Below are 27,980 nucleotides of genomic sequence, written 5' to 3' on the forward strand. Positions count from 1 at the left end.
TGGGGCTGGGGGAGGGGTGGTGAGGTGGGAGCCAATGGTGGGCAGCAAAATTCAAATGCTGCTCTGCCATTGGTTGCTAGGTAGAATAGCCTGGGGAAGTTCAAGGGAGAAGGGGCAGTTGGGAATTCGGCAGCGGAGCAAGCAGTGGGTTTTTGCTTCCCTCCCTCCCTCCCTCGAGATTGTTATGTTTCAAGTTGTCTTGTGTATTTCGTGCATGTCGCAGTTGTGGCGGAAAACCCGAGCCATATGTTGTATTGTATTGTTTGAAATTGTGAAGGACAGTTTGGAGGGGGGGAGGAATGCTCGTGTAGCTTGGGGCTGCTACACGGGAAGGCCTAAAGAGCAAGGGGGGGGGGGGGGCCGATGCTCAGGCCGCAAGCTTACCCTCGCTGGTGACGTGGCAGGGTAAGTAGAAGGGGGGTCAAACGCTAGCTTACCATTGGGCCGCGGTGGTAAGTGAAGATTGGCATGCGGCGGAGGAGGCGGAGGAGGGGATGTTATTTGGATTTATGTTAAGATTGCGGCTCGGGTTAGGTTTAATAAACTGCGGCCTTTTTGTTATTACCATACAGTTGTTATGTTGTATTATTTACGAGAGGGGAGAGGAAGCTGACAGCTGCCTGAACAATTGTCTCGAGTCCCTATGTTATTGCTATGAGTTTCTAACAATAAATTGTCATTTATTTCTTGGTTGTGAATGGTTTTATTTATGTTCTTAACTTATTTAATTCATCCTGTATGCATTAAACTTGCCAAGAAGCTTTTCTTTTGTTGTGCCTTTTTGCTGAAAAGAATCTTTATTATGTTTATGATTTTTCTGTTTGCAAAGCAGTCCTGGAGAACCAGAAACTGTGTGGTGGTTTGAATTTAAAAGCTTTTGAACTGTATTCATGTGGCAGAGTTTGGCTGTTGTAACTGGAAGATATCAGATTCGCTTGATGTCCTTTTCCCCCCACCCCATTCTCCCTTTTCACCATTTCCCTATCACAAATGACATGAATCTTTTGTTTGGAACAATAAAAGGCCGCAGTTTATTAACCATACCCGAGCCCCCCAAACAATGCATACAATACATAACCCCATTTTCATATCTCAATAATGCCCCCCACCTCTTCCAGTGGTAGAGCTTAATTGATACAATCCTCTGAGCATCGGCCCCCCCTCTTGCTCAGTGTCAATCTCGTGTAGCAGCCCCCCCGCACCACACGAGATTCCCCCCTTTCAACCAACTTTTAACCATTACATAAATTCAAAACCTTATGGGCTCGGGTTTACCGCCACTGCGACAACATCATTTCCCCTACAAACAACCCTAAAAACGCAGCCCTCAATCGGGTGGGAGGGAGGGAAAGCCTCTGCTCGCTGCCTCAGCCGTTCCTCACAGACTGAGGCGGGAAGCCGTTTACCCCTTGTATCCTCCCCCCTCCACCAATCACAATCTCAGCATTCAAATCTTCCTCTTCTATTGGCTAACTTCCCCCTCCTCCCTTATGTCCTTTCGTTGACCTTTTCCTTTCCTCATTTAACCCTTACCGCTCACTTTACTTCCGTTACTAGCGTGGAGCCAGACAAGCTAACTCCACTTCATTAACTGGAAGATATCAGATTCGCTTGATGTCCTTTTCCCCCCACCCCATTCTCCCTTTTCACCATTTCCCTATCACAAATGACATGAATCTTTTGTTTGGAACAATAAAAGGCCGCAGTTTATTAACCATACCCGAGCCCCCCAAACAATGCATACAATACATAACCCCATTTTCATATCTCAATAATGCCCCCCACCTCTTCCAGTGGTAGAGCTTAATTGATACAATCCTCTGAGCATCGGCCCCCCTCTTGCTCAGTGTCAATCTCGTGTAGCAGCCCCCCCGCACCACACGAGATTCCCCCCTTTCAACCAACTTTTAACCATTACATAAATTCAAAACCTTATGGGCTCGGGTTTACCGCCACAGGAACAATGATTAACCCTTATCATTGTTCCCCCCCCCACTGCGGCCTCCATATTCCTTATCATTTGTTCCAAACCCTCCTGTATGTCATTATTAAAAAGATCCATGCCAATATCAGATAAATGCACACCATCCGCCCGGAAGAAACCTGGAATTACCTCCCATGCCCATTCATGTTTCACCCAAAACCCCCCTTGCTGCACAACCCACTTCCCAATTTGTTCATCTTCTTCACACTCTTATGCCATAGCGGCATTCCCAGAAATTTGATCCGCAAAATAATATCAGACCACCCCAATGTCGTTTCCGGCATAACGTTGAACAGTGTACTGAAGTCCTTCTTGATGTTTGTAATCAAGTCCTTGCAAGTCCCATGTCCAAGATCATTGCCTCCCAGATGTATTAACAACACTTTCGGCATCCGCATCTCCATCACACAGGTTTGTAAGAAAGGAAGCAGACCATCGCATCGCATTCCTCGATGACTGAGCCATCTGGCCTTCCAATTTCGATTTTCCAATTCCAAATGCGTTCCATAAGGTCTATTTTCAGCTCTATGTTGAGCCCAATGAATAAAGGAATGACCCACAACCCAGGCCCATTCCTGCTCCCCAGAACGCTGTCTCCGCTCTGCAAGAAACACATCAAAGTTACCACATGCCTTCATCTCAAAAAAAAAAAATATATATATTTTTTTTTTTTTAAATTTTTTAAATTTATTTATTTATTTATTTATTTTTTGTGGTAAACCCCACTTATTGATCCTTCCGAACATATCGCAAAAACGCATTGGACTTCCAACGCCCTATAGCGTGTATGGCACCGCTCGTGAGCCCTCGCTCGGCCGCTGAAGTCGCCGCCCCAATCCTAAACGAATGTGAAGTATACCGCTGTTCATCCCATCCGACCAACCGCAACACTTTTTTCCAAAACTTGTACAAACTGGTAAACCGTAACAGGCGAACCATCCTGGGGTAACAACAATAAACCGCCCGTCCTAGGCCGAACTGCCACAAAGCGCTGCAACACCGGACAGGGCACACCAGATCATCCGCCGCCGGAATTAACGTTATCACATGCCCTTTTCCTAACTGGTCCACCTTAGACCGGTGGATGCAAATAGTCACCGACTCGTGACAGATCCACACATTCTCAGCTAACAAGCCAGTTACAACATCACTCCTCTTAGATGTCGCGACCAACTCAGTCACCCTCATAGCTCCAAAAAAATGCTAACACAAATGCCGACTGGAATAACAGCACTTCATAACCGGAGACACAAACCGCCGGCAAACTACCAACCAACACTCCCAAATCAGCATAACGAATGGGAAGTCTCCTATCAGGCACCCTTCCCGTTTCCCGCCTCCACCCTCTTAGCACCCGTTGCAAAAGAAACTCCCACCGGGATTCCCCCATCCCCTCAACCTCTGAAAAAAAAAAAAAGAAAAGAAAAACCCGCCAAAAATGAACGCACTGGAGCCACCGAATAACCCCTGGTTTTTGCCCAAAAGACAAATTCCACCAGTCCCGTATCCTGTACCTGACCTCCCCTCCACCCCTGTCCTTCCAAAAACTGACTTATCACTCCACATCCACGCAGATACGCCTTCCAAGTAGCAGGCGCCAATGACTTCCGGATCAACGACCATGCTGACAACTGCCCAGTCTCCACAGGTGCTCTGGGAACTGCTCCCCTTCGGACCTTGCTCCCGGCGCTAGAGCTCTGAAGTCCTGCCACTTAAACGAGATAGTGCATCCGCTATTACATTCTGTTCACCCGGCACATGTCTCGCTCTGATCGTGACATACAAAGTTAAACATTGGAAAACTAACTCCCGCAATAATTCCGATACTCCGGGACATTTGGCAGACAGTCTGTTAATAACCTGAACGACGCCCAAGTTATCACACCAGAACAAAACTTTCCTGTTAGCTAACCACTTTCCCAAGATACAAAGCGCCCCTACAATAGGGAATAACTCCAGAAAAATTCAATATCCGCTTTCGCTAATAGCGCCCCCTGTCCTGCTGACTGAACTAAGCTCACTGCTTCGTCGAACGAGGCGTATCGCACCGAACAAAATTCCCTTGGTATCTGCTCATTCACCGAGGAGCCTCTAGGGTGAGACAAATTTAAGATAAACCGGAACTTACCCTCCTCCTTCTTCGGTATAACCGCTACTGGAGATAAATACATATCAACGTATGTCCGCGACTCAAACGGCCCCGCCACCCTCCCTAACCTTATTTCCGCCCTTATTTTAACCCGCACGATCGCCCATATGTTCTGGCGGACCTAGAGTTCCTACCCCTCCCCCCTTGCATCGAACCCACGAATGGGATCACAAAACCTAACTTAAACCCGTCCCTTAAAAATTGCCCCACTACAGCCTTCGAATACTTGTCCAACCATGCACTCATTGCCGGCAACGAGACCGGCGAAATAGCCAACTCATTTAAACCATCAAACTTTTCCGCCTTTTCCTGTCTGTCCACTACTCTGTCCGCATTTGAGGGCCGAATGAGCTCCTCCGCAGGTAGCACACGCGTGTCTGAACTTGCAATCTGGGAATAAACATGCTGCCTTATTAAATCTCCAGCACACGTCATTCCCTCCCGCCGTAGGCCTGACCCCTTGCAATCCTTTCCCAGCTACCCCCCCCCCCCCCCGTCCGAAAGGGCTGCCCTGCCTCACTACTACCTCGAAACCCCTTAACATCACCAACCCCGCTATTCCCCCCACTGACATCCCTCTGCACCCGCACACCTTTATATGTCATTTGTGTTAACCACAAATTGATATCCTGCGATTCCCATGACATAACCCTATTCCCCGCCATCTTATCCCGGAATTTCTCATCATAGTTGAGCCACGCCCAACCTTTGTAATCCCGGAAAGCACCTAGTATGCTATCAGCATACGCCAATAAAGCCCCATACTGTGACAAATCGTAGTGGCCCACGACGCTTGCTAACCTCAAGAATCCTCTCACCCAATTAACTATATTCTTCGCCACTTTAACTCCGCCTAACTTGTTCTGTTTCTTCTTATCCTTCTTTCTACTCTTCTTCACACCTCTCCTCCCTTCCAATAACCTAAAGATATTCACATACCGTCTCCTGCGAATCCGTCTCCTCAATTTCCTAGGAACTCCTTCCCACAGCTCTGCCAATGTTGCCCACGCAGATTGCCCTGCCCCTTGTAAAGGCCCTTCAGCCAAAACAGCAGGATACTTCGGACCAGATTCCGAAGACCCGTCTGATGAGTCTGAATCACTATCTGACGAACTGTTCGAAACCTTCACTTTTTTCTTCTTTGTCTTCCCTTTGTTAGACTTTTTCCTTTTGCATGTCTCACCTGCACTTTGTGCCGCCTCCCACACTCGCGTAACCTTTGTATCCTGACCTCCTGTTTCCGATCCTGCACTTCGTCCCCCGCCATCGTCCTCAAAGTCCCGCTCCCTCCACGCCTCCTGCCGAGATGTACCAGGCCGTGCATCGTCCTCTGCCTCTGAAAGACAAAAAACCTCCCTACCTCTCTCTGAACTGGCCCTTATCCCACCCCGCCCGAGCACTTCCCTATTTCCCCTAGTACCAATGTTGACCTGAAAAGACTGGCCCGCTTTACCCCTGCGCAGCGCTAAGCCCACCGGACCACTGCTAGGGACCTGCGCCCTGAGCCCCTCCCTGTCCTGTTCCCAATCCATCCACCCCCCCGAAATCCTGTCCTACCCCCATTCCACTATCGCTCTGCAGCCTTGCCCCTTGCCTCCCATAGAGCACATCTTCTCCCCTGCTATCATCCTGCTGCCCTCCCCATCCACTCCTGCTCCTCCAGCCCGCCTTACCCGTCTTATCATCCCTACTATAGCCCCCCTTACTAGCCTGGGCCCTAGGCAAACCTGTGGAACAAACCCCTTTCTCTATTCCAGCCCTCTCCACCCTGTCACCTGCTCCTCCCTGCCTCCTCTGACTGCTGCCGCTAACCCCGAGGACCGGAGATGGCCACCTCCCGCCCGCAGTCCCGCCCCGTCCCCCTCCCACGCCTCCCCGGACTCTCCCCCGACCCCTGCCTGCAGTAGGATAATTAGCTGCGAAGCGCCGCGAGCCGGCAGCAGCACGGGCAGTCAGGAGCCCCGCCCCCCTGGCGCGCGGGGACGGTGACCGAACAGGGAAGGCGTCAACGCCCTCCCCCGACTCCTCGAAATGCCGACCCAGGGGAAGGGAAGGCACCTCAGTGTCCCACGGCCCAAAAGAAGAGGCGGAGGCATCGAGAGACACCTCCGCCACGTCATCAACCCCGTCGGCCCCGGGGGGCGGGGCCGAAGGCATGTCAGCAGAGACGTCATCAGGCTCGGGGCCGCTCTCGCCGGAATCGGCGAGCGCGGCCTCGAGCCCGCCCGTCGGGATGCGAGCGCGCCGCCCTGAAACCGCAGGGGGAGGAGGGACAAGAGCGGGAAGAGGCTCCCGGGGGGGGGGGGGAGGGGGCGCGCGCAGCCCGGGAGGACTCAGCCGAGGCAGCAGGCAGGCCGGCAAGGGAGCGGGCTCCCGGAGGCTGCACGGAGGGCCGACAGCGAACAGAAGCCCGCTTGGGCATGGTCCCCGACAGGAGACGGGGGGGGGGGGGGGGGTGCAATGCCCCGGAACTATCGGTAAATAAAATGGGAAACCAACAATATAACAGTATGCTTCAGAATATATTTCTATTGTTGATTTTATTTTTTTTTTTTAAATGTAATTTAATTTTTTTTTTTTTTTTTAAATCATACAGGGAAAAATCCCTGAACTAAGAACTAGTCATGCACCCAGGAATACTAGAGAGTATCCCAAGATGAAGTATGCTATAAGGTACTAACAAGAATAAGTATTTATTATTTTCAACGTATGTACCTACTATAATCTGCCTCAAAATTGCCTCCTGCAAAGAAAAGCCTCTGCTCGCTGCCTCAGCCGTTCCTCACAGACTGAGGCGGGAAGCCGTTTACCCCTTGTATCCTCCCCCCTCCACCAATCACAATCTCAGCATTCAAATCTTCCTCTTCTATTGGCTAACTTCCCCCTCCTCCCTTATGTCCTTTCGTTGACCTTTTCCTTTCCTCATTTAACCCTTACCGCTCACTTTACTTCCGTTACTAGCGTGGAGCCAGACAAGCTAACTCCACTTCATTTCCCCCCAAACCCAGTCATTCTCTTCTGCATAGGCCTGAAAGATTTAATATTGAAATTGCTGCCCATATTTTCTGGTGAGTGCTTTCCGAGGAGCTTCTTTTGAAAATTATTTTGCAGGTCTGCAAGTAGAAAGAACCTGCCAACATGCAAGCCACACAGGGACTATGAAAATTGTGCCCATAATAAATTATGCAATTTTGAATGAGGGTCATACTAAATGCTTGCTTAAATGAGGTTTATTTAGTTGCCTAGAGATATACAGGGTGGCTGAGTCATATGTTTTTCTTTTTACAGAGGTTGTGATTATTTTCATTCACTGACATCTGCAAATAATCTTTCTGACAAAAGTTTCCTGTATCCAAATTTGGATGAATTAAGTCTTAAGCCATGAATTGCAACTAAAGGCAAATTATTTCTGAGCTCTTAAATATGTTTGAAAATATTTTTAAACAATGTTATGGAAACTTATAGAGATCCATTTTCAGTAAGCTGGTGAACAGACCAGTTATCTGGCTGGCTAAATACCAAACAAAAATCTTTTGAGTCGTTAGGCACAGTTTCAATCCTCCCAATGGAATTAAAGTATGTTCCAGGTCATAGCAGTCCAAGGAGCCTCCTAGCTCCCCTTCCCCAATTTTGAAAATGACACAGGAACCCCATTCTCCCTACCCACCTGCAACCCTTACCCCAGTGCTCCAGTGGCAAACCAAGGGCCTTCGGCACCTGGGGGCCGATGCAGTGGCCAATGCAGTTGTTGTGTGCCTCTCCAGCCCCCTTCCCATCCTTCTTGTACTAATGCTTTAGGTCACAGAAAATCAGTGGCGACTCTAGACGGAAGAATTTGGAAGAGGGAGCCAAAATGACATTTCCTTATATCACTCTCACCTCCATAGCATGGCCCCTTTCTTTAAAATTGGCTATAAAAAAAAAGTCTTAATAAGAAAGTACAAAGGTTCTTCTACTTACTTTTATAAAGCTGGCTAGTTTCACACTTTTAGTAAAATTACTATTAAAATTATTTGATAGCCTCATTCAATTAATTCTATATGGCTATGATAGTGAAGTCTGGAATGTATACAGGAAGGGAAAGAATGCCATTATAAATTCTGTACCTCCAGCTCTGTGCATCCACAAAAATTTCCCCAACAATGGAGCATGGATGTTTCCCATATAGCACATCATACAAAAACGTATTTTCAAATTCTGGTGTCACCTTACAGTAATAGTAGCACAAAACACTTTCCACTGCCAGACATGTTGTGAACTAACACAAAACGCCACAAAAAAGACACTCAAAATCTATACAGCAAACCTATCATAACATAATAGTAGTAACCCCAAGGAGTCAAACAACAGGAATCTTATCTATGAAAAAGCACAGATAAAATATTATACTGGGTCCCAGAATACCAATACATCACCTACTTGGAAACAAAACAAACCTGATTGCTATTGATCCCTACACAGACTCTACATCCTAGCAGAATTCTCTCGTCTTAGTCACACACACTACTGACAAATAGAATAACTTCTATTAATTAAAATCATATTCATTTTTTAAAAATTTCCCAAGCACCAATAAAATATTTCAAAATAACACACATATCAAATAACACCCAATAATTAAAACTAATAAGGATTTTTTTAAAAGCCCCTGCTATCCATACCTGGGAACTCTTGATTCCCAGTCACCCTGAGATTGTCAAGGATTAGGGGTTAGGGGGATGCACAAACTTTATCCTCTCTCTCTCAAAAATACTTGCATGTCCATCCTCTCTCACATATACAGTGTTACATACACACACATACATGCTCTTATACACACCCACAACCTCACTCTGTCATAGACACAGACATACTCTCAGGCTCTAAGATTCTATCTCTCTCTCTCTCTCTCTCCCCCCCCCCCCTCCCCCATACACACGCACACACAAGCTCTTACTCCCCTGGATTCTCTCATACACATACGCACACTCTCACTGGCTCCCTCACATACACACACACAGGCAAGCTCCCACTCATTATCACACACATACACACACACAGTCAGACAGGCATCCATTCTCAAACAGACAGACCCCAAGAAGGCACCATTCATTCTCATACACAGACACACCCTTAGAGTGGAACCCATTTATTCACACACACACACACACACACACACACATACACACACACACATATACACACACACACACGTAGACTCCTATTCTTTTACATGCACACACTGAAGGCAAACCCCTCCCTCCTCTTTCTTTTGCCAGCAACCTCAGAGCCTCTCTCATTCCTCTGCTGCCGTGTGGCTATTGGGGATGTGCCAATCGCTGCTACTGGCACTGAAGCCCATTCTGCTGCCTCCTCTGTGCAGGCCCTGTGGTATTAAAAATGTGCAGGGCTTCCAGTTCCTCCATGCTGATCTCGTACATCGAGAGATCAGCATAGAGAAAGTGCTACTCTTGTTATACTTCCCGACGGCAGCAAGCCACCGCCGGGGCTGTCCACTCACCGGGGCGGTGGTCTGCGCCGCTCCCGGTAACCACCGTCATTGCCGTGGTCCCGCGGCGTTCCTGTCTCCTGCCCAACATGGCCGCGGCGTCTGCAGTCCTCCTAACGCGCGCCCGACTCCGCCCCCTGCTGGTTCCTCTAGGGCCGCGCGCACGCGGCTGAAGATTTATTTAAAGGAGCCACTACAGGAAATTGAGTGGCTCCTTCCTGTCAGCTCCTGCCGGTTTAGGGTATTTAAGGCAAGGTCTGCATCTCAGACCTTGCCTTGGCTTCTTGGCTCCCAGTGGTTCCTGTACTTGTTCCTGCTCTGCTGTGGTTGACTCCTGGACCGGCATTGGCGTATTCTGGCTCTTGACTCCTGGACCGGCATTGGCGTATTCTGGCTCTTGACTCCTGGACCGGCATTGGCATATCCTGGCTCTCGATCCCTGGACCGGCTGAGGGGTGTTCTGGCTATCGATCCCTGGACCGGCTGAGGTGTTCTCTGGTTCCGACTTCTGGACCGGCTGCAGTGCTCCTGCATATTCTCTTGTTTTGGACTGTGTTTATCTTGCTCCTACTCACGACCTGCTGGAGGCGCCAGCCATCTACACTACACGACCTGCTGGAGGCGCCAGCTATTTGAACTACACGACCTGCTGGAGGCGCCAGCCATCTACACTACACGACCTGCTGGAGGCGCCAGCTATCTAAACTACACGACCTGCTGGAGGCGCCAGCCATCTACACTACACGACCTGCTGGAGGCGCCAGCTATCTGGACTACACGACCTGCTGGAGGCGCCAGCATCCAGATCCTCTTCTGTTTCCACATAAGATCTTTACGAGGCCTCGCCTTCCAGTGTCTGAACATCCGTTCTTCACTGGACCAAGGGTTCACACTCCGAAGCATAACAGTAAGCCAAGGCCATGGACCCGGCAGAGGCTTCAGCAATACGAGCGATTCCTGGTCTAGCACAGAGACTTGTGGAACAGCAGAACATGCTAGAATCCATGGCCGCATCCATTGAACGGCTTAGCGCCCGGTTAGATGCGGTGGTGGCAACGCACTCTAACCCACCTGCAGGCAGTTCTGTGGCCACACCTGCTCCGCCAAGTCCACAAAATCCTTCCCGACCAGTCGTCCCATTACCTGTTCCACCGCGGTATGCAGGAGATCCGCGTCTATGTCTAGGATTTCTGGACCAATGCAACATGCATTTTTGCCTACAGTCTGCGCTTTTTCCGGATGATATGACCAGAACTACTTATATACTGTCCTTGTTGGATGGCAAAGCACTCGCCTGGGGGTCGGCTTTATGGCAACACTCTGATCCAGTATTACAGGACTTGCCCCGTTTTCTGGAGTTGTTTAGATCAGCGTTTGAAGAACCTGGGAAAAAAGCAGCCGCGGGATCTACTCTTCTGCACCTCAGGCAGGGAGGTCGATCTCTCATGGATTACAATATTGAATTCGGACTCTGGCTATGGAACTTCGGTGGGAGGAATCTACCCTCCGAACAATTTACCTGGAGGGACTGTCTAGCAAAATTAAGGATGAATTAGCCGCGCGGGAGCTTCCTACCTCCTTAAACTCCATGATCGAATTAGCCAGCAGGATTGACCGACGACTTCAAGAAAGAGCTCGGGAGAATCCAGGAGGTAGACGACGCCTGACTAATTTTCCGGCCTCATCATCCTCTCCTGTGAACAACCGCGAAGGGTCCACCACTGAGACAACCACCGAGGAACCTATGCAACTTGGCAGAGGTCCTTTGTCACCTGCTGAACGGCAGAGACGGCGCAGAGAGGGACTTTGTTTGTATTGTGCTGGTTCTGGCCATCGTATCGCTAGCTGTCCTATCCGTCCGGGAAACTTCAGAACCTAGGGTCCATGGGGGGAGTAACCCTAGGTTTGACATCTCCAGCTCCTCCACTCACGATACCGGTTACGCTCTTGATCAATGAACAAGAATTCACCACCTTGGCCCTTGTGGACTCCGGTGCCGGAGGGGAATTTATTCTGCAAGAAATAGTTGAACAATTACAGATTCCTACTCGACCCTGTCCCACACCATTAGTCGTTTCCTCCATCCATGGGGATCCATTACCTGGGACCATTACTCATCAGACTGAGCTTCTGGACTGTCATATTGCACCTAACCACTCTGAACGGATTACCTTCTATGTACTTCAAAAAGCCATTCACCCGGTGGTTCTCGGCATTCCGTGGCTTCAACGTCACAATCCTCAAATTGACTGGACACTATTAAGACTCACGAAGTGGGGACCCAATTGTTCGGGAGTATGTTTTAATCAAACTTCTCAATCTCGAAACTTGCTCTGCACCTCTGGCCTAGGGGGATTACCCCCCCAATATAAACAATTTGCAGATGTATTTTCCAAAGAGGCCGCGGACATCTTACCTCCACACCGGGAGTTCGATTGCACCATTAACCTGATTCCAGGTTCTACACCTCCGCGAGGAAGAACATATCCTTTATCCGCTTCAGAGACTGTGGCCATGTCCGAATACATACAAGACAATTTACAGAAAGGCTTCATTCGAAGATCTACCTCCCCGGCGGGAGCTGGATTTTTTTTTGTCAAAAAGAAGGATGGTACCCTACGACCTTGTATTGATTTTAGGGGACTCAACGATATAACTATCAAGGATCGATACCCGTTACCCCTTATTGCAGAATTATTTGATCGTTTACAAGGAGCCCGAATTTTTTCTAAACTTGACCTACGTGGAGCGTATAATCTAGTGCGGATTCATGAGGGGGACGAGTGGAAGACGGCTTTTAACACTAGAGACGGACACTACGAATATTTAGTCATGCCGTTCGGATTAACCAATGCTCCAGCCGTCTTCCAACATTTTATTAACGAAATCTTCAGGGATCTGCTTTATATTTGTGTGGTGGTTTACTTAGACGATATATTAATTTTTTCTAAGGATCTTCAAACACATCGCCAACATGTTTTGCAGATTTTGCAACGTCTACGAGACAATCATCTATGTGCTAAATTGGAGAAGTGTGTTTTTGAGACTGAATCATTACCTTTTCTGGGGTACATTATCTCCAAACAGGGGTTTCAGATGGACCCTGTTAAGTTAAAATCCATCCAGAACTGGCCTCAACCCACGGGTCTACGTGCACTTCAGAGATTCCTCGGATTCGCTAATTACTACCGCAGTTTTATCAAGGACTTTTCCAAGCTTGCCGCTCCCCTGACGGCACTTACTCGCAAAGGAGCCAATACTAAGTCATGGCCAGGAGAAGCCGTAGAAGCATTTCAAACTCTTAAGGAATCTTTTCTGCGACAACCTTGTCTGCATCACCCAGATCCTAGACGACCCTTTATAGTTGAAGTCGATGCTTCCACTATTGGAGTTGGCGCTGTATTAAGTCAAAGGAATGCTTCTGGTACGTCCCATCCTTGTTCTTTTTTTTCCAAGAAATTCTCTTCTGCAGAACGCAATTACTCGATTGGTGATCGGGAGCTGCTAGCCATTAAGCTCGCCTTGGAAGAATGGCGTCAGTGGTTGGAGGGGGCCCAACATACGATTACCATTTTTACAGATCATAAAAACTTAATCTACTTACAACAAGCCCAACGTTTGAACCCACGCCAGGCCCGCTGGGCACTTTTTTTTACTCGCTTTGATTTTGAGATTCGCTATCGACCTGCTAATAAAAACATTAAAGCCGACGCATTGTCCCGATCTTTCGTCAGCGAAGATATCATAGAGCCTATACAGACTATCATCGATCCTGCCCGCATTATCCTTTCTGCTACTTTTACGGTGCCCGTCGGCAAGACGGTAGTGCCTCGAAGACTCCGCAACAAAGTATTGCAATGGGGACACGACTCTAAGGTAGCTGGGCATTCTGGACAAAAACGTACATTTACTCTTTTACAAAGGCACTATTGGTGGCCAGGAATGCGCAAAGACGTACGCGCTTACATAGAGTCGTGCCCTGTATGCGCTCAACATAAAGGTTCTACAGGGAGGACTTGGGGGTTGTTACAGCCACTTCCGGTGCCCACTTCACCTTGGTCTCACATTTCAACGGATTTTATTGTTGAACTACCGCCTTCGGAAGGACATACTGTCATATGGGTGGTAGTGGACCGATTCTCTAAGATGGCACATTTTATACCATTGCCCTCCCTCCCCTCCGCTCCCCGTTTGGCTCAACTCTTTATGTCCCACATTTTTCGTCTCCATGGGATTCCGCAACACATTGCCTCTGACCGCGGTCCCCAGTTCACTGCTAAGTACTGGCGGAGTCTTTGCGCTCAGTTTCATATTGCTCTCGATTTCACCACGGCTTTTCACCCCCAGGCTAATGGGCAGGCGGAGAGGACCAACAGGTCCCTTAAGCAGTTTTTGCGTACTTACGTGAACTCCCGACAAGATGATTGGGCAGCCTTATTGCCCTGGGCGGAGTTTTCCCACAACTTTCATTCCTGCACCTCTACGGGAGCATCACCGTTCCTGATCGTTTATGGTCGGCAACCCGCCCCGCCTATCCCACTTCCGGTTCCGGTTGCCTCCCCGGCGGCTCAGCTTACGGCTCTCCAACTTAAGCAGCTTTGGACACAGACCCAACGGATGCTTCAAAAGGCGGCGGGTACGGCTAAGAGATTCACGGATCGCCATCGCCGACCTGCTCCACAATTTTTGCCGGGTGATAGGGTGTGGTTGAGCACCAAATACATTCGTTTAAAGGTTCCCTCTATGAGATTGGCTCCGCGATACATTGGTCCGTTCCCTGTGATGTGCCGCTTGGGTCCTGTGACGTATCAATTACGTTTACCTTCTACTCTTCGGATTCACAACTCCTTTCATGTATCTCTCTTAAAACCGGTTCTCCTTACCTGGTCGTCCCGTAAGATGCCTGTTTCTCCTGTGGTTGCGACTGAAGAGGATTCTATCTATCAAGTACGCGACGTATTGGATGTCCGCCACCGAGGTCGTACATGGGAGTATCTTCTTGCCTGGGAAGGTTTTGGACCTGAGGAGAATTCTTGGGAGCCGGCCGCGAACATCTTCGACAAGACTCTTCTCAAGGACTTTCATAATAGCCATCCGGATAAGCCCAGGCCTTCTAGGGGGCGGCCTAAGGGAGGGGGTACTGTTATACTTCCCGACGGCAGCAAGCCACCGCCGGGGCTGTCCACTCACCGGGGCGGTGGTCTGCGCCGCTCCCGGTAACCACCGTCATTGCCGTGGTCCCGCGGCGTTCCTGTCTCCTGCCCAACATGGCCGCGGCGTCTGCAGTCCTCCTAACGCGCGCCCGACTCCGCCCCCTGCTGGTTCCTCTAGGGCCGCGCGCGCGCGGCTGAAGATTTATTTAAAGGAGCCACTACAGGAAATTGAGTGGCTCCTTCCTGTCAGCTCCTGCCGGTTTAGGGTATTTAAGGCAAGGTCTGCATCTCAGACCTTGCCTTGGCTTCTTGGCTCCCAGTGGTTCCTGTACTTGTTCCTGCTCTGCTGTGGTTGACTCCTGGACCGGCATTGGCGTATTCTGGCTCTTGACTCCTGGACCGGCATTGGCGTATTCTGGCTCTTGACTCCTGGACCGGCATTGGCGTATTCTGGCTCTTGACTCCTGGACCGGCATTGGCATATCCTGGCTCTCGATCCCTGGACCGGCTGAGGGGTGTTCTGGCTATCGATCCCTGGACCGGCTGAGGTGTTCTCTGGTTCCGACTTCTGGACCGGCTGCAGTGCTCCTGCATATTCTCTTGTTTTGGACTGTGTTTATCTTGCTCCTACTCACGACCTGCTGGAGGCGCCAGCCATCTACACTACACGACCTGCTGGAGGCGCCAGCTATTTGAACTACACGACCTGCTGGAGGCGCCAGCCATCTACACTACACGACCTGCTGGAGGCGCCAGCTATCTAAACTACACGACCTGCTGGAGGCGCCAGCCATCTACACTACACGACCTGCTGGAGGCGCCAGCTATCTGGACTACACGACCTGCTGGAGGCGCCAGCATCCAGATCCTCTTCTGTTTCCACATAAGATCTTTACGAGGCCTCGCCTTCCAGTGTCTGAACATCCGTTCTTCACTGGACCAAGGGTTCACACTCCGAAGCATAACAACTCTGGCACATCCCCAAGATAACATGTGCCAATCACTAAAAAATTAACTTTTTTTTTTTAATTTTGCTGTCTGATCTTAATTTTCTAATCAGTTGGTCACAGGTTTTTTTTTTCCACATTCCCTTTCTTGGTCTTTTGCCAGTTTCTTTTACAGGTCTCTATCATTTCAGTTTCTTCTCTCTCCACCTGTCTTCTTCCCTTCCTCCCTCAAACACACCCTCAGGTTTTCATTCTCACATGCTGTCTCTCTCTCACACACTCAAGCTCTCATTCTCACACATTGTCTCTCTCTCTCTCACTCACACACACACACACACACATACTCACACACACATACTCTCAGACTCTCACTCTCACATGCTGTCTCTCTCATACACATAGAGGCTCTCATATGCTGTCTCTCCAAACATACAGGCTCTCACTCCCATAGTGTCTCTCATCTCACTCTCATACACATAAACAATCTATAGTTCTTCTCTTCTTCACAGGTCGCTGCAGGATGGGCTCCAAGGTGACCTTGATCTTCTCGGGCTGCTGCAAGATGGGATCCACAGCAGCCCTGCTACTGGACCTCCTCTTCATGGGCCATCACGAGTTGAGATCCACAGCGGCCCTGCCACAAATCTGGCTCCTTTTCTGCACGCAGCCAATGCTCCTCCTCCTTCCTGCCCACATGGCTCCAGCAACATTTTTCTTCCAGAGCTGCACAAGCAGGAGAAAGAGCACCTGGAGGTTTGGAGATGACCTTTTCTTCAGGCTTCTCCCTATATTGGCCATCAGCACCCCTCTATGGTCTTGTGTCCAGGGGCATTGGCCCTTCCTGCTCCCTCCCCTTCGGTACACCTCTGCACCCCTCCCATATCATTCTGAACTCCCCCAAAACCCCCAATGCTGCCAAGGCTACAGGACAGCCTAGAGTTATCCAGTGACTTGGCTGGATAACTTAGGGACAGTCAAACAGGCTGGAAATTTTAAATTTCATGCTTTATTTATCTGTAACAAACAATACTGATTTAGATTTGTCTATAATATATAATATACATTTCATAATACTATTTTGGTAGAATTTGAGAATATTCTAATTTAAAATGACCTTTTATTTTGTTCCTTGGGTTAGATTTTATATTTCTTTTAAACAGCTTCTTTAAGCTTTTACAGAATAATTTCAAGAGAACTGCAGAATTAAAGGTCAACAAGTAAATTGTTGGTATACCATTTTTGTTGAATTAGCAGTACATTTGTGACTAGCTTTCAGGTGTCCAACTTTCTAAGTGAACTAACATAGCAACACATTAGTTTGTTAGGTGTACTTTGTTAAATGTATTAAATCACTATTATTTTGGTTATTATTTTGGTTTGATCTATTTTCCTGATTTACTATGGAGGGTACTCATTTAAATCTAGTATAGAACAAGCAATGAATCAAAGTACAATATTTAAGACTTTTCTGTGTCTAAGGGAAGAAAAGGTAGTGAACTGGGCCTATTGTACTACCTTGGACAAAAATGTTCATACTATATATGGTTCTATTTCATCTCAACTTAAAGAAGGCTATAAAACCTTCAGTAATATTAAACAAAGGAATGCGGCATGCAGTTCTGACATTAATCTACAGCTTCATTTAACTTTATCTTGGTATTGCAAATCTTCATTCCTCATGGCCTACTTTAAATACTGTGTAGGAGGAGAATGAAAGTAATTTTATACTGAGAAAAAAAAGTGAAGTCTTACTACTGTACCTTAATAAAGATTTAACATTCTCACTTTTTCTTTGCTATCAGCTGATGCATATTTAAAAAATCCATGTTGGCAGACAATTTTGCAAGATTATGTCTATGCACTATTTAAAAACTGAAAATGAGCTCACATCTCCCAGGGAGAAGAGGAAAACTAAGGTAGATATTTATGAACTTTTTAAGGCTACTACAGAAATATTATAAGGTGAATTTTAAAAGCCTGACATGTACCAAAACCGGGAGATATGCAAATATGTCGGGCCAGTGCGTGCCGAGCAGATTTTGAAAGCTGCCTGAGAACGCCTGTATCTCCTGCTGCACACACAAATGAAAATTTCCAAAAACAGGCGGGGCATGGCTGTAGTCTAGTGAGGGCATGGGCATTCCTGGGTTTCACATTAAAACCAGCGAGTAGGGGGTGTGCATTCGTTTTGAACGCATTTGCAATCCGGATTGGGAGGGAGTGCAGATTTTAATGTTGAGGAAATCTATGGGGAGGGTAACTAGTAAATCTAGGAGGGCATGATCATGGCGAGCTTGGATTGTAAACTGTAAGAGATTGGGAGCTAGTGTAGTGATCTGAGTACAGGAGAGATATGTGCACACATAGGAGTGCTAGTAAGGAATCTTGCTGCTGAGTTTTGTATGATCTGCAGTGGATGGTTTCCATATAAAGATAGAGTTGTTAGGAGAGCATTGCAGTAGTCCATGCTGGAGAATAGTAGAGATTGAAAAACAAACCTGAAACTAGAGTGTTCAAGAAGGAGCTTAATGTTGCGGTCTCCACCACTTCCCCTTCGCTAGGTCTGAACAGTGCCTACCTCCGTTGCTGGAAACGCCGCGTTCCGCGTGGCTGGGACCCCGGCGGCGCCGCCTGCTCCACGTGGCGGCCGCCATTGCTTGCCCGTCTCTCCGCTGCCTCGCGCGCGCGCGAGGACGCCCACTTTGTACGCACAGCTCCCGGAAGTCTGGCTCCGCCTGCGCTGATGACGTCACGCCCTAAGCCCGATATAACCGGCGTCCGGACTCCTTCTCCTTGCCTTGCAACGAGGTTCACTACTGCCTAGTAGTTCTGAGTTGCGCTTCGTCTGTTCCTCATTCCTGCCTTGACCTTTGGACTGCCTTGACTCGCTTCTGTCTGCTGCCTGCCTCCGACCCCAGCTTGTTCCCGACCTTGCTTCAGTCCACAGCCTGCTACAGACTTCGTTCCAGTCTACAGCTTACTTCAGTACACAGCCTGCTATAGACTTCGTTCCAGTCTACAGCCTGCTTCAGTCCACAGCCTGCTACAGACTCCATTCCAGTCTACAGCCTGCTTCAGTCCACAGCCTGCTACAGACTCCGTTCCAGTCTTCAGCCTGCTATAGTTTCAGCTTACTACAGACTCTGCTTCAGTAGCCGGTTAGCTACAGTTCCCGCTGCCGCCCGCTGTCCTGTCATCAGCTGGCCCTCGGCCTGTACAGCTGGTCCTTGGACTATCTATACTTTTGGACTTCCTATACTACAGTTCTGGCCTAGGCCATTCCTGCCACTGAGCCTTTTCCCCAAGTCCCAAGGTTCCAGGACCCTACGGGCTCCTCCTGGGGGATTCCTGGTTCCCGGGTGAACACCGCCTGCCTGTGGCTCCGCCTCCCGGCCTACCCTGTCATCCCATGTGGGCCGGCCCAAGGGTCCACTACCTCGCCTGCAGTATCTGACTGCAACACTTAAGGTGATGGAGTAGATGTAGTTTATAGAAGGAGGAGTTGGTAAAAGTTCTTATATGGTTGTGCATAGAAAGAGAGGGGTCAATTGTGACTCCCAGATTGCATACTCTTTGGGAGATGGTGATGGAATAGGAGTTGAAAGAGAAATTGATTTAGTGTCCACAGAATACTTTGCATTTTCTCTTGTGTATATAGGCCTTGAGCCTGAATGTGTATTTCCTGATTCTGCTGGCAACATATTTCACCACCATGTGCTTTGGCAAAGCTCATTACCGGAAGAAGGCAACACCCCAGAGACGGTACCTGATTGGACTATAAAGCAACGTACATAATTGGATATTGACTGAAATTAATACACCCAGGATGTGCATCAATGTATTTCTATTGGACAGTGCAAAAAGTTTAAAAACTCCATCCGAAGAGCTCCGCATCTGAGAAGCAAGCTGATGCCCAGTTGCCACTGACCTGCGCCTCCAGAGAAACAACGACTTCCTCTTTCCTTGTTCCTCTTTTTAAATTGTCTATATTGTCTTTGTATTGCTATCAATAAATTTGCCTTTTAGATCATAAAGCTGTCTGAAGGTGCTTCCTGAATACCAGCAGAAAACATATGGTCCTTCGAGCCGGAAAACGGAAAAGAAAGCCTAACGCCTGATGCGGGTATCGCGGGCTAGCACACCTTCAGGGATACCTCATTGCCAGCATCGAAGGAAGTGAGGGTGCCATTGATCGGGAGTGGAAAACTGCCCTGAAGCATCCTGAATCTACTTTGAGATTTTTGAGCCCTGAAGCACTTCAGTAACCACTTTGAGGAAGTAAGTCTTACTCTCACAGAAAAGAAAAAAAAACTGTTCATTAACTTTTATTATCTCTCCACCAATATCTCCTAGACCTTAGCGCGCACTGCTATCTGGCAGATCTTGTACAGTACCAATCAATAAGCCAAGTTGAATACTGCGACACACCACCTGGGACTTTTTACCTGGAACCCCCGAGGGAACACGTACAGGGACGGAGTGTCAGGTGGATCCAGAAGCGGGAATACGTACCGCCAGAAATAAGAAGCCTTCAGATCCAGCATTCCAAGGAATACGTACTTGGAGCTGGCTACACAGTCTGGAAAGGTAAGTAAAAACTTGTCTTATACGAGTGAGTCATAGGTTTTTCCGTTAGTGTACTAATAAGTTCGAAAACAATTGGCAGACTTGACGCTGCCTTTTGGCCCTATCCCGGTTGTTTCGGCGGTAACGCACTGGAGCCCAAGTAATTTAAGTAGGAACAGGTAACCAGTCGAACGGAACGAAAAGGAGTAGATAGGTCTTTAGTTAGATAGTTAGATAGATAGTTAGATAGTTAGATAGTTGTCTGCAGGCTGTCTCTCCCTGCCCCGCTGTGAATACCTTCGCGTTTGAAGAAGTACAGCACACTGGAAGCGTGAATTCACGATACGGTGAAAACTACAATTAAGGTAAGGTTGAACCACTCTTTCTCATAAGGGAGTGGCTACACGAAATTTATTATTAATACTTGTGTCGTAGTTTGGTCTGCAATATTGAGAGATCCCAAGATGGTAGGAGAGGTTAGTGAGTCATGTCCCCTGAACAAAGTCATTGCCCTGCTTAAACCCAATGAGAAGTTGATTCGTAAATACCATTCTAAGTGGGTAGCGTGGGCAGAGAAGGATGCTTCCCTTGCATGGCCAGCAGGAGGCTCCTTTGACACGCCCTTGCTCGTACAGCTTATGACATTTCTGGAAAACAAGTATTGTAAATCTAATGGGCAAGATGTAAGAACACTGGCAAACCATGTCCAAATTTATAGGTGGTTTGTCATGACAAAGGCCTTTTTAGAAAAAGAGGAAGAAATTAGTAAGAAATTCACATCACCGCCCCTTTATAGGACTGCTGACACTGCCTCCAGATGTCTTGTGCAGTGTACAGGACCCTCTCCACCTTTGGAGAAGGCGATGACCGCAGTAGGATACTTCCATTTAATTCCTACAGCATCTCCTGAGGAGACACCACACCCTGATTGGCCCACACCACAACGCCGTCTACCAGACCTACAGTGCTATCGATGTGGACAATACGGTCATTATAGTAGGGATTGCCATTATCAGCCTAACCACAGATTCTCATTCCCAAGAGGGAATATTAGAGGCAGATATGCTGCAAAGGGGGGACCGAGTAGACCCCCACCTGACAATAGGCCACCACCACCACAATTTGACCCCAATCACTGGAGGAGCAGTGGCAGTCGAAGCCAATACGTCCCTCCATCTCAATGACGCCAGGCTTTAATAGCCAACATACATGTCCCCAGATAAAGTGAGTTCACACCTATCAGAGAAGGTATCTGCGTATGTAGGACCTTACATTGCCACCTTAGTGAAGCTTGGACAGAACACAGTGTGAACTTAATATGAAACACAGTTTTAAATGGAACCACATTTAGTAAGACCATCCTTTAGGATGATCTCTTTATTCTGAGCCTTATTTTTATAGCTATTGCTTGCTTTACTGCAATATTCATTTCAGGACAAAGAAACTAAGATAAGAATTTGCTTACCTAGAATATTTGTGTACATAAGACTAGTAAATCCTTGCCAGCCTTCCCGATGTCTGTCATGTAAGCCGGAGTGACACGCGTAGCATACAGGAACCTCCGGTATATAAAATCCAAAAATAAATAGATATGTCTCTACAGACTTTGTCTGTCTAATTACGTGCTGTCCCTACTACAGAAGACAGCAGCCGTGCACTGGGATCAGATGCATGTGGTCAGTCAGTTGTTATCTGATTGAGAACTTTTGTAGTGCCATCACAGATGTTTAACGCCCTAAAAGTAATAAGCTTGTGGACAGATATAACAGATTGCTAGGCTTCCCATATTAATGTATTTATTGGTCTTATTGTTCAAGCTATTAAGATTTATTTGTGTTACCATTTGCAGGTATATTTTAGTGTAAGCATGTTTAGTATAAGTAAGTTAATTTTTAAATGGTACCATATAGTTTTAAGTTATAAGTTTAAGTTCCTCTTTTCAATGCATTCACATTGAAATTTATTTTTATTAAGGTGTTCACCAAGCGCATGCGATACCTTCCTCTTACAACATGTTATTTCCTTTCTGCTCTGAACTGTACATTTGTGGTAAAAGAGGGATCAAGGGGGGGAGCGAGATACACCTCCCACCAATTTAAATCCCTTTTGCTCTTAACTTTACATACTGATTCTTTATTATGTTACTGACTTCACATTCCTTTAATACTGAACTTGAGTACTGACAAGAACATATACTAGTGTTAGAATTTAGAGTCTGAGCTGCTGAATTATGATTCTGTGAGGAGAATTATGAATTTGAAAGGACATTTTAACTAAAGAGTCAAACTGTATCTTAACAAAAAAAAAAAAGGGAAGTTGTCTCTTGCAAACCTGCAGAGTACAGCTTATCTGTTCTGCCAGCACTAGCTGTGCTACGAACGGAAGAAAAAAAAAAAAGGAGAAATAGTTTCTAGTTTAAAATGTAGCATATTTAGGTATTAATTATTTGATATTTGAGTTCTAATTATTTTAATTATTTGATATGATACATTGACTATAAGCTCAGAACATTATTGATTAAATTTATTTAATATTATTGGTTGGAAATCTATATGTACAATATTTGTTAATTTGATATTTCAATTGTATGCTAGTATTTACTTTTCAGGTCTTCAAGGACTCCTACCTTTTTGACAGAATTCTGAACTTTTATTTTTCATACACATTTTTGAATTTTTGATTTTTGATCCACTTTTCTTTTGATACATTTTTTGATATGACCATTGAGCTCAAATTATATGTTATCTGTTGTTCGTCCGCTGTGATGAAGACAAGGAAAGTATATTTGTTGGATGAATGAGTGTATGTCAGTCCAGCGTGACTTATGTTTAATGTAATGTCTGAAATATTCGTTATTTGTGGTTTAGCTTACCACTGATGACTTTTCTTTAAATGCTTAATTTGCTTTTATGCTACTTTACCATATTAGGTATCTGAAACTATTAAAGAAGCACATATTCTCACTAGGCCGTGATGAATGAAAAGCTGTTACACCTTACTGAAAGCTTGAAAACAACATTTATGGGACTCACTCCATTCTTCCCATCCCTTCTATGGAAGTCTCGGCCTTAACACAGAATTCATCTGTCACTCATCATTGAACTTTATTACTCTTGCTTGATTATATTTTGCCTTTATGTTGTTGTACTCTACATTAATGCAGTTCTCATGATTGTGTGAATCTTATTGCCCTGATCAGATTAGATCCATTCCCAATTATTGTCAGCTCTTTACACAAAGACTAATTGTTATGCATTACACCACACTATGCTTTGTCGAATGCCAGTGATAATTGATTGCCATATACTCCAAGCCCATATGCCATTCTGCAAATGCCATGATTTGGATATCTGCATACATCTACGTACACCTACATGTTACACACCACATTAATTTAAAATACTAAAGTTTTGCTGCTATTACCAGTTCTCTCATATCCATTATATGATTAATTGAGATGATCATTCATCTCTAGGTTCCATAGATAATTATAGATAACTGGTTTGAATTGCCATTTATTATTGCTTTCCACGTTATATTCATCTCCAGTTGATATACTCTGCCCTTTTTAGTCCAGACTTGTTCAGACATCTGCGTGTCAGTGAAAGACCGGCGCAGTGTGCCGCAGCATAGTTTGTCAGTTCAGCCTACACACCGTTCTTGGGCAGCTCATGTGAATTGGCTGCTCAAATAAGTATGTCCTCTTCAATTCAAGTACATTTAGTAAGTCTAAAGGTTTAATGTAGTCCCAAATGTTTATATAGTTATTCTTGGTAATTGAAGACAGAATTATGATATTCATTTGATTTCCCTATTCTTAAACATCACATTTAGTAGAGCTTGTAAGTACCATCCCATTGGTTACAGAGATTTCTTATCCCTCATCCATATTGATGTCTCCTTCGACATCCTACTCCTAATTTAGATTTGAAGCATTTGTTTATATTCCCAAAGTGTTCAAATGCATGGTAGGCTAAGACATAAGTAATAGTACTTCCAAGCATGGTTTTGCTTCTATTAATTAATTCCAACTATTGCTTCTGCTATGTCTCAAATACTCTCAAGTTACTCTCAAGTTGCTGCAGTTCGTCAACATCTAATGATGAGCATGATTGAATCTCCCTCTGAAGCTAATGAGTGAGATTTTCTAAAGGATAAGGTTGTATTTTCACATAATTTGGTTTAATTGATGGGAAACACAGTTTAAAGTGGCTTACATTTCTAAGTGAGTTTGCAATGGTTAATTGTGAGAATGAATGAGGTTTGTTATTTTAATGGCCTAAGACATCATCCTGCATTACTGTGAAGACAACTATGAACTCCTATACCATATTAAAGGAAGCCTTTCATTTATCAGCAGCAATGTTACCTCCTCAGGCTGTTATGCTTAACGATGACGGGTAAGCACCAGGTAGCAAATCATTAGGATTGCGTACCCTGGGCAACCTAAGACAGTGGCATTAACCCTGAGTAGAATGATGGATTATTGCTTCAACTATTCTAACCATTCATTTACAATCAATAATCAATCATTAAGTAGATCTATTGATTCATATGCTGCTAATAGGACCACATTACAGAATCTTGGATCAACTGGAAGAAGGCCAGAACAATACCTGAATGAAGAATGTATGTGAGATTGAATGACAATAAAACAAAGTACAAACTGAGTATGCCTGAACAATTGTGATTGTGATTGTGAGTGTGAGTTGTATAAAAATAATGATTCAACACCATAAAGAATATGGAAGCCATTTTTAACAGTCCAAAAAGGTGGGTCATACTAAATTGATGCTATGACCATTATAATCCAGGAAATACAATCTCAGCCTTTCATTGGTGAATCGTTCCCCAACGATTCAAGGGGGGGAATGTATATAGGCCTTGAGCCTGAATGTGTATTTCCTGATTCTGCTGGCAACATATTTCACCACCATGTGCTTTGGCAAAGCTCATTACCGGAAGAAGGCAACACCCCAGAGACGGTACCTGATTGGACTATAAAGCAACGTACATAATTGGATATTGACTGAAATTAATACACCCAGGATGTGCATCAATGTATTTCTATTGGACAGTGCAAAAAGTTTAAAAACTCCATCCGAAGAGCTCCGCATCTGAGAAGCAAGCTGATGCCCAGTTGCCACTGACCTGCGCCTCCAGAGAAACAACGACTTCCTCTTTCCTTGTTCCTCTTTTTAAATTGTCTATATTGTCTTTGTATTGCTATCAATAAATTTGCCTTTTAGATCATAAAGCTGTCTGAAGGTGCTTCCTGAATACCAGCAGAAAACACTTGCAATGTGTCTGTTTTTGTACATACTTTGTGGTGACCCGCTCCAATGTCACATCTCTGGTGGTGATGTGGAAACACGAGGGAAAAGATAGGTGGGGAGAGAAAGGGTGAAAAATAGAGTGGGGGAAGGGAGGAAGAGTAATTGAGTGGAGAAAGTGAATAGGGGAGGCAAAACTATTGGCGGAATGAAGAGGAAAATGAACAATTGGGGGAGGAAGAGCAAGTAGAGGAGTAGGAAAAAATAGTGAGTGGGGGGAATAGGGACTGGAGGATATAGAGGGTAAGACAGAATGGGAGAGAGAGAGAGTAGGATGTGGAAAATGAATTGGGGAAAAAGTGAATACAGGGATTAATAACCCATGGAGAAGTGGGGTTGGGGAAGAGTGAGTGGTGGGATAGAGGCAGAGGGAGATCAAGTTAGGGGAAGGAAGAAGAGTGAAGGAATGAGAAAATGGGGAAGGGGAAAGAATGAAGGGGGGAAGAAGTAAGTGGGGAAGGGAAAGCCAGTGGGGGCTGTTGTACCATGTGCAGTCAGAATGGCCAGAGAATAGATGCAGATTAGGCTCTGACTGAATATTCAGGAACTTTATTGTCACAATAAAAATAACACTGCATATCTTGACAGCTTAAAAACAAAGAAGCAATGTACAACTTACAGTCTCTCTGTCTGGGCCTTTTCTGAGGTTCTTCTTGTTTCTCTGGGGCCTCCTCTTGCCTCCTGGGCCTGGCTAAATATGTATCTTCCCAGGGGTCTCCTCCTGGACCAAGATCTCTGGATCTGGTCCCTTAAAGTATTCTGGGGTTTTCTTGTGTATACTCTTTCACATCTCCTCCCCCTCAGCTCTAACTTTTTAGATTGTGCGCTTACCCTTACTAAGGGTTTACACCTGTTTCTATCTTCACTCTCCATCCTATGCTGGGGTTACTTAACCAGTTTAAGATTTCCTTTCCCGAGTCATTTAGGAAAAGGCTCCAAGGTTCGTGGGGTGCTCGCTATTCCAATCTGGCTCGCCTGCCCATAAACTGACCTACAGGATTTTAAATTGTGGCCAATAGGACAATTGTGGCCTAAAACCACTGGATAAGGGAGCTCAGGAAGTACTTTTGCTTCCGTAACAGTTTATTCTGCTGGGGTTGTCGGCAGGATCTGACTGGTGGGATACTGCTGTCATAATGTACACAGACCAGCGTGACCTTCTTCTTCTCATTGATTTCCTCTCTCTTTACCAAATCCTTAACATCAAATGTCTTACTACATTCTGGGGTACATTTTATAAAAAAGCTCGAGCGCGTACTTTTGTTCATGCAGCAGGCGCAAACAAAAGTACGCTGGATTTTATAAGATACGCGCTTAGCGCATAGCTGCGCGTATCTTATAAAATCCGGGGTTGGCACGCGCAAGAGGGTGCACATTTGTGCACCTGGCACGCGCCGAGCCCTGCGCTCGCTGCCCGTTCCCTTAGAGGCCGCTTCGAAATCGGAGCGGCCTTGGAGGGAACTTTCCTTCCGCCTCCCCCCACATTCCAATCCCTTCCCCTAACTAACCCACCACCCCAGCCCTATCTACAGCCCTCCCCTACCTTTATTCCCAAAGTTATGCCTGCTCGAGGCAGGCATAACTCACGCGCACGGGCCGGCTGCCGGCGTGCCAGGTTCCGGTCTGGGGGCTGGTCCAGAGGCCACAGCCACGCCCCCAGAACGCCCCCAGGCCAGAACCACACCTGCGGCCATGCCCCCGGAACGCCCCTGGATGATGCACCGCCGCGATACGCCCCCCCCAGGAAAGCCCCGGGACTTACGTGTGTCCCGGGGATTGTGCACACCACCGAGCCTATGCAAAATAGGCTCGGTGGTGTGCACAACCCCGTGCTCGTGCAGGGGGGGATTGGGGTAGGTTTTCGGGGGTTACACGTGTAACCTACGCGCATAACCCTTTGAAAATCTACCCCTCTGAGTTTACCAGGGCCTGGGTAGAAACATCATCCAGCTCCACCTGGAGCATAAATTCCTTAAGTTCCTGATATGGGATATCCACCAAGTTACAGCTCTGAAGTTTTTAGAAAGTGTTTGACCATTGCTATTCACACTTTTCATTCTCGTTCTGGGGTCCACCCTATGCAGCCTGTTCCTTCTTACACAGTTCCTCTAGTTTCCACTCTCACACTATGTCTTCAACCCATAGGCACTCTTCGACCATGTGGTCCTCTGCCTTGCATGCCCACAAGAAGGATGGGTGTTCCGTTTTAACTTTACCTGTTCCTCCCAAGGGCTCCTCATTTTCTTCTTTTCCATATAGGCAGCATTCTTACTCATGTCTACTCCCCACAAAAAGGGCACAAGAGAAAGTATCTATACCCTTATTACTGGGTTGTACCAGTCCTTCTGAGACACCTTTGT

General features: G+C 46.6%; 1 protein-coding gene across 1 annotated transcript; it reads right to left on the reverse strand.

Annotated features, from left to right (window-relative positions):
- Positions 1-1,162: 1,162 nt before the first annotated feature.
- Positions 1,163-5,667, reverse strand: LOC115088052. The gene is made up of 2 exons (XM_029595940.1): positions 5,317-5,667; positions 1,163-2,585 (listed from the first exon to the last, which is right to left on the reverse strand). Exons 1-2 carry the CDS (start codon positions 5,663-5,665, stop codon positions 2,134-2,136), a joined length of 801 nt encoding a protein of 266 aa, XP_029451800.1. The 5' UTR covers positions 5,666-5,667; the 3' UTR covers positions 1,163-2,133.
- Positions 5,668-27,980: the final 22,313 nt, after the last annotated feature.

The sequence above is a fragment of the Rhinatrema bivittatum genome, chromosome 3 (genome assembly GCF_901001135.1).
Source record: "Rhinatrema bivittatum chromosome 3, aRhiBiv1.1, whole genome shotgun sequence".
NCBI classification, from domain to species: domain Eukaryota; kingdom Metazoa; phylum Chordata; class Amphibia; order Gymnophiona; family Rhinatrematidae; genus Rhinatrema; species Rhinatrema bivittatum.

What these genes read in the sequence shown, in the direction of transcription:
- LOC115088052 (XM_029595940.1), bottom strand. Translation starts at nt 5,665, where the DNA reads ATGGATTGGGAACAGGACAGGGAGGGGCTCAGGGCGCAGGTCCCTAGC. An exon ending in GGAGGCGGCACAAAGTGCAG is followed by an intron (nt 2,586 to 5,316) that starts GTGAGACATGCA and finishes TGTTTCTTGCAG; the next exon opens with AGCGGAGACAGCGTTCTGGG.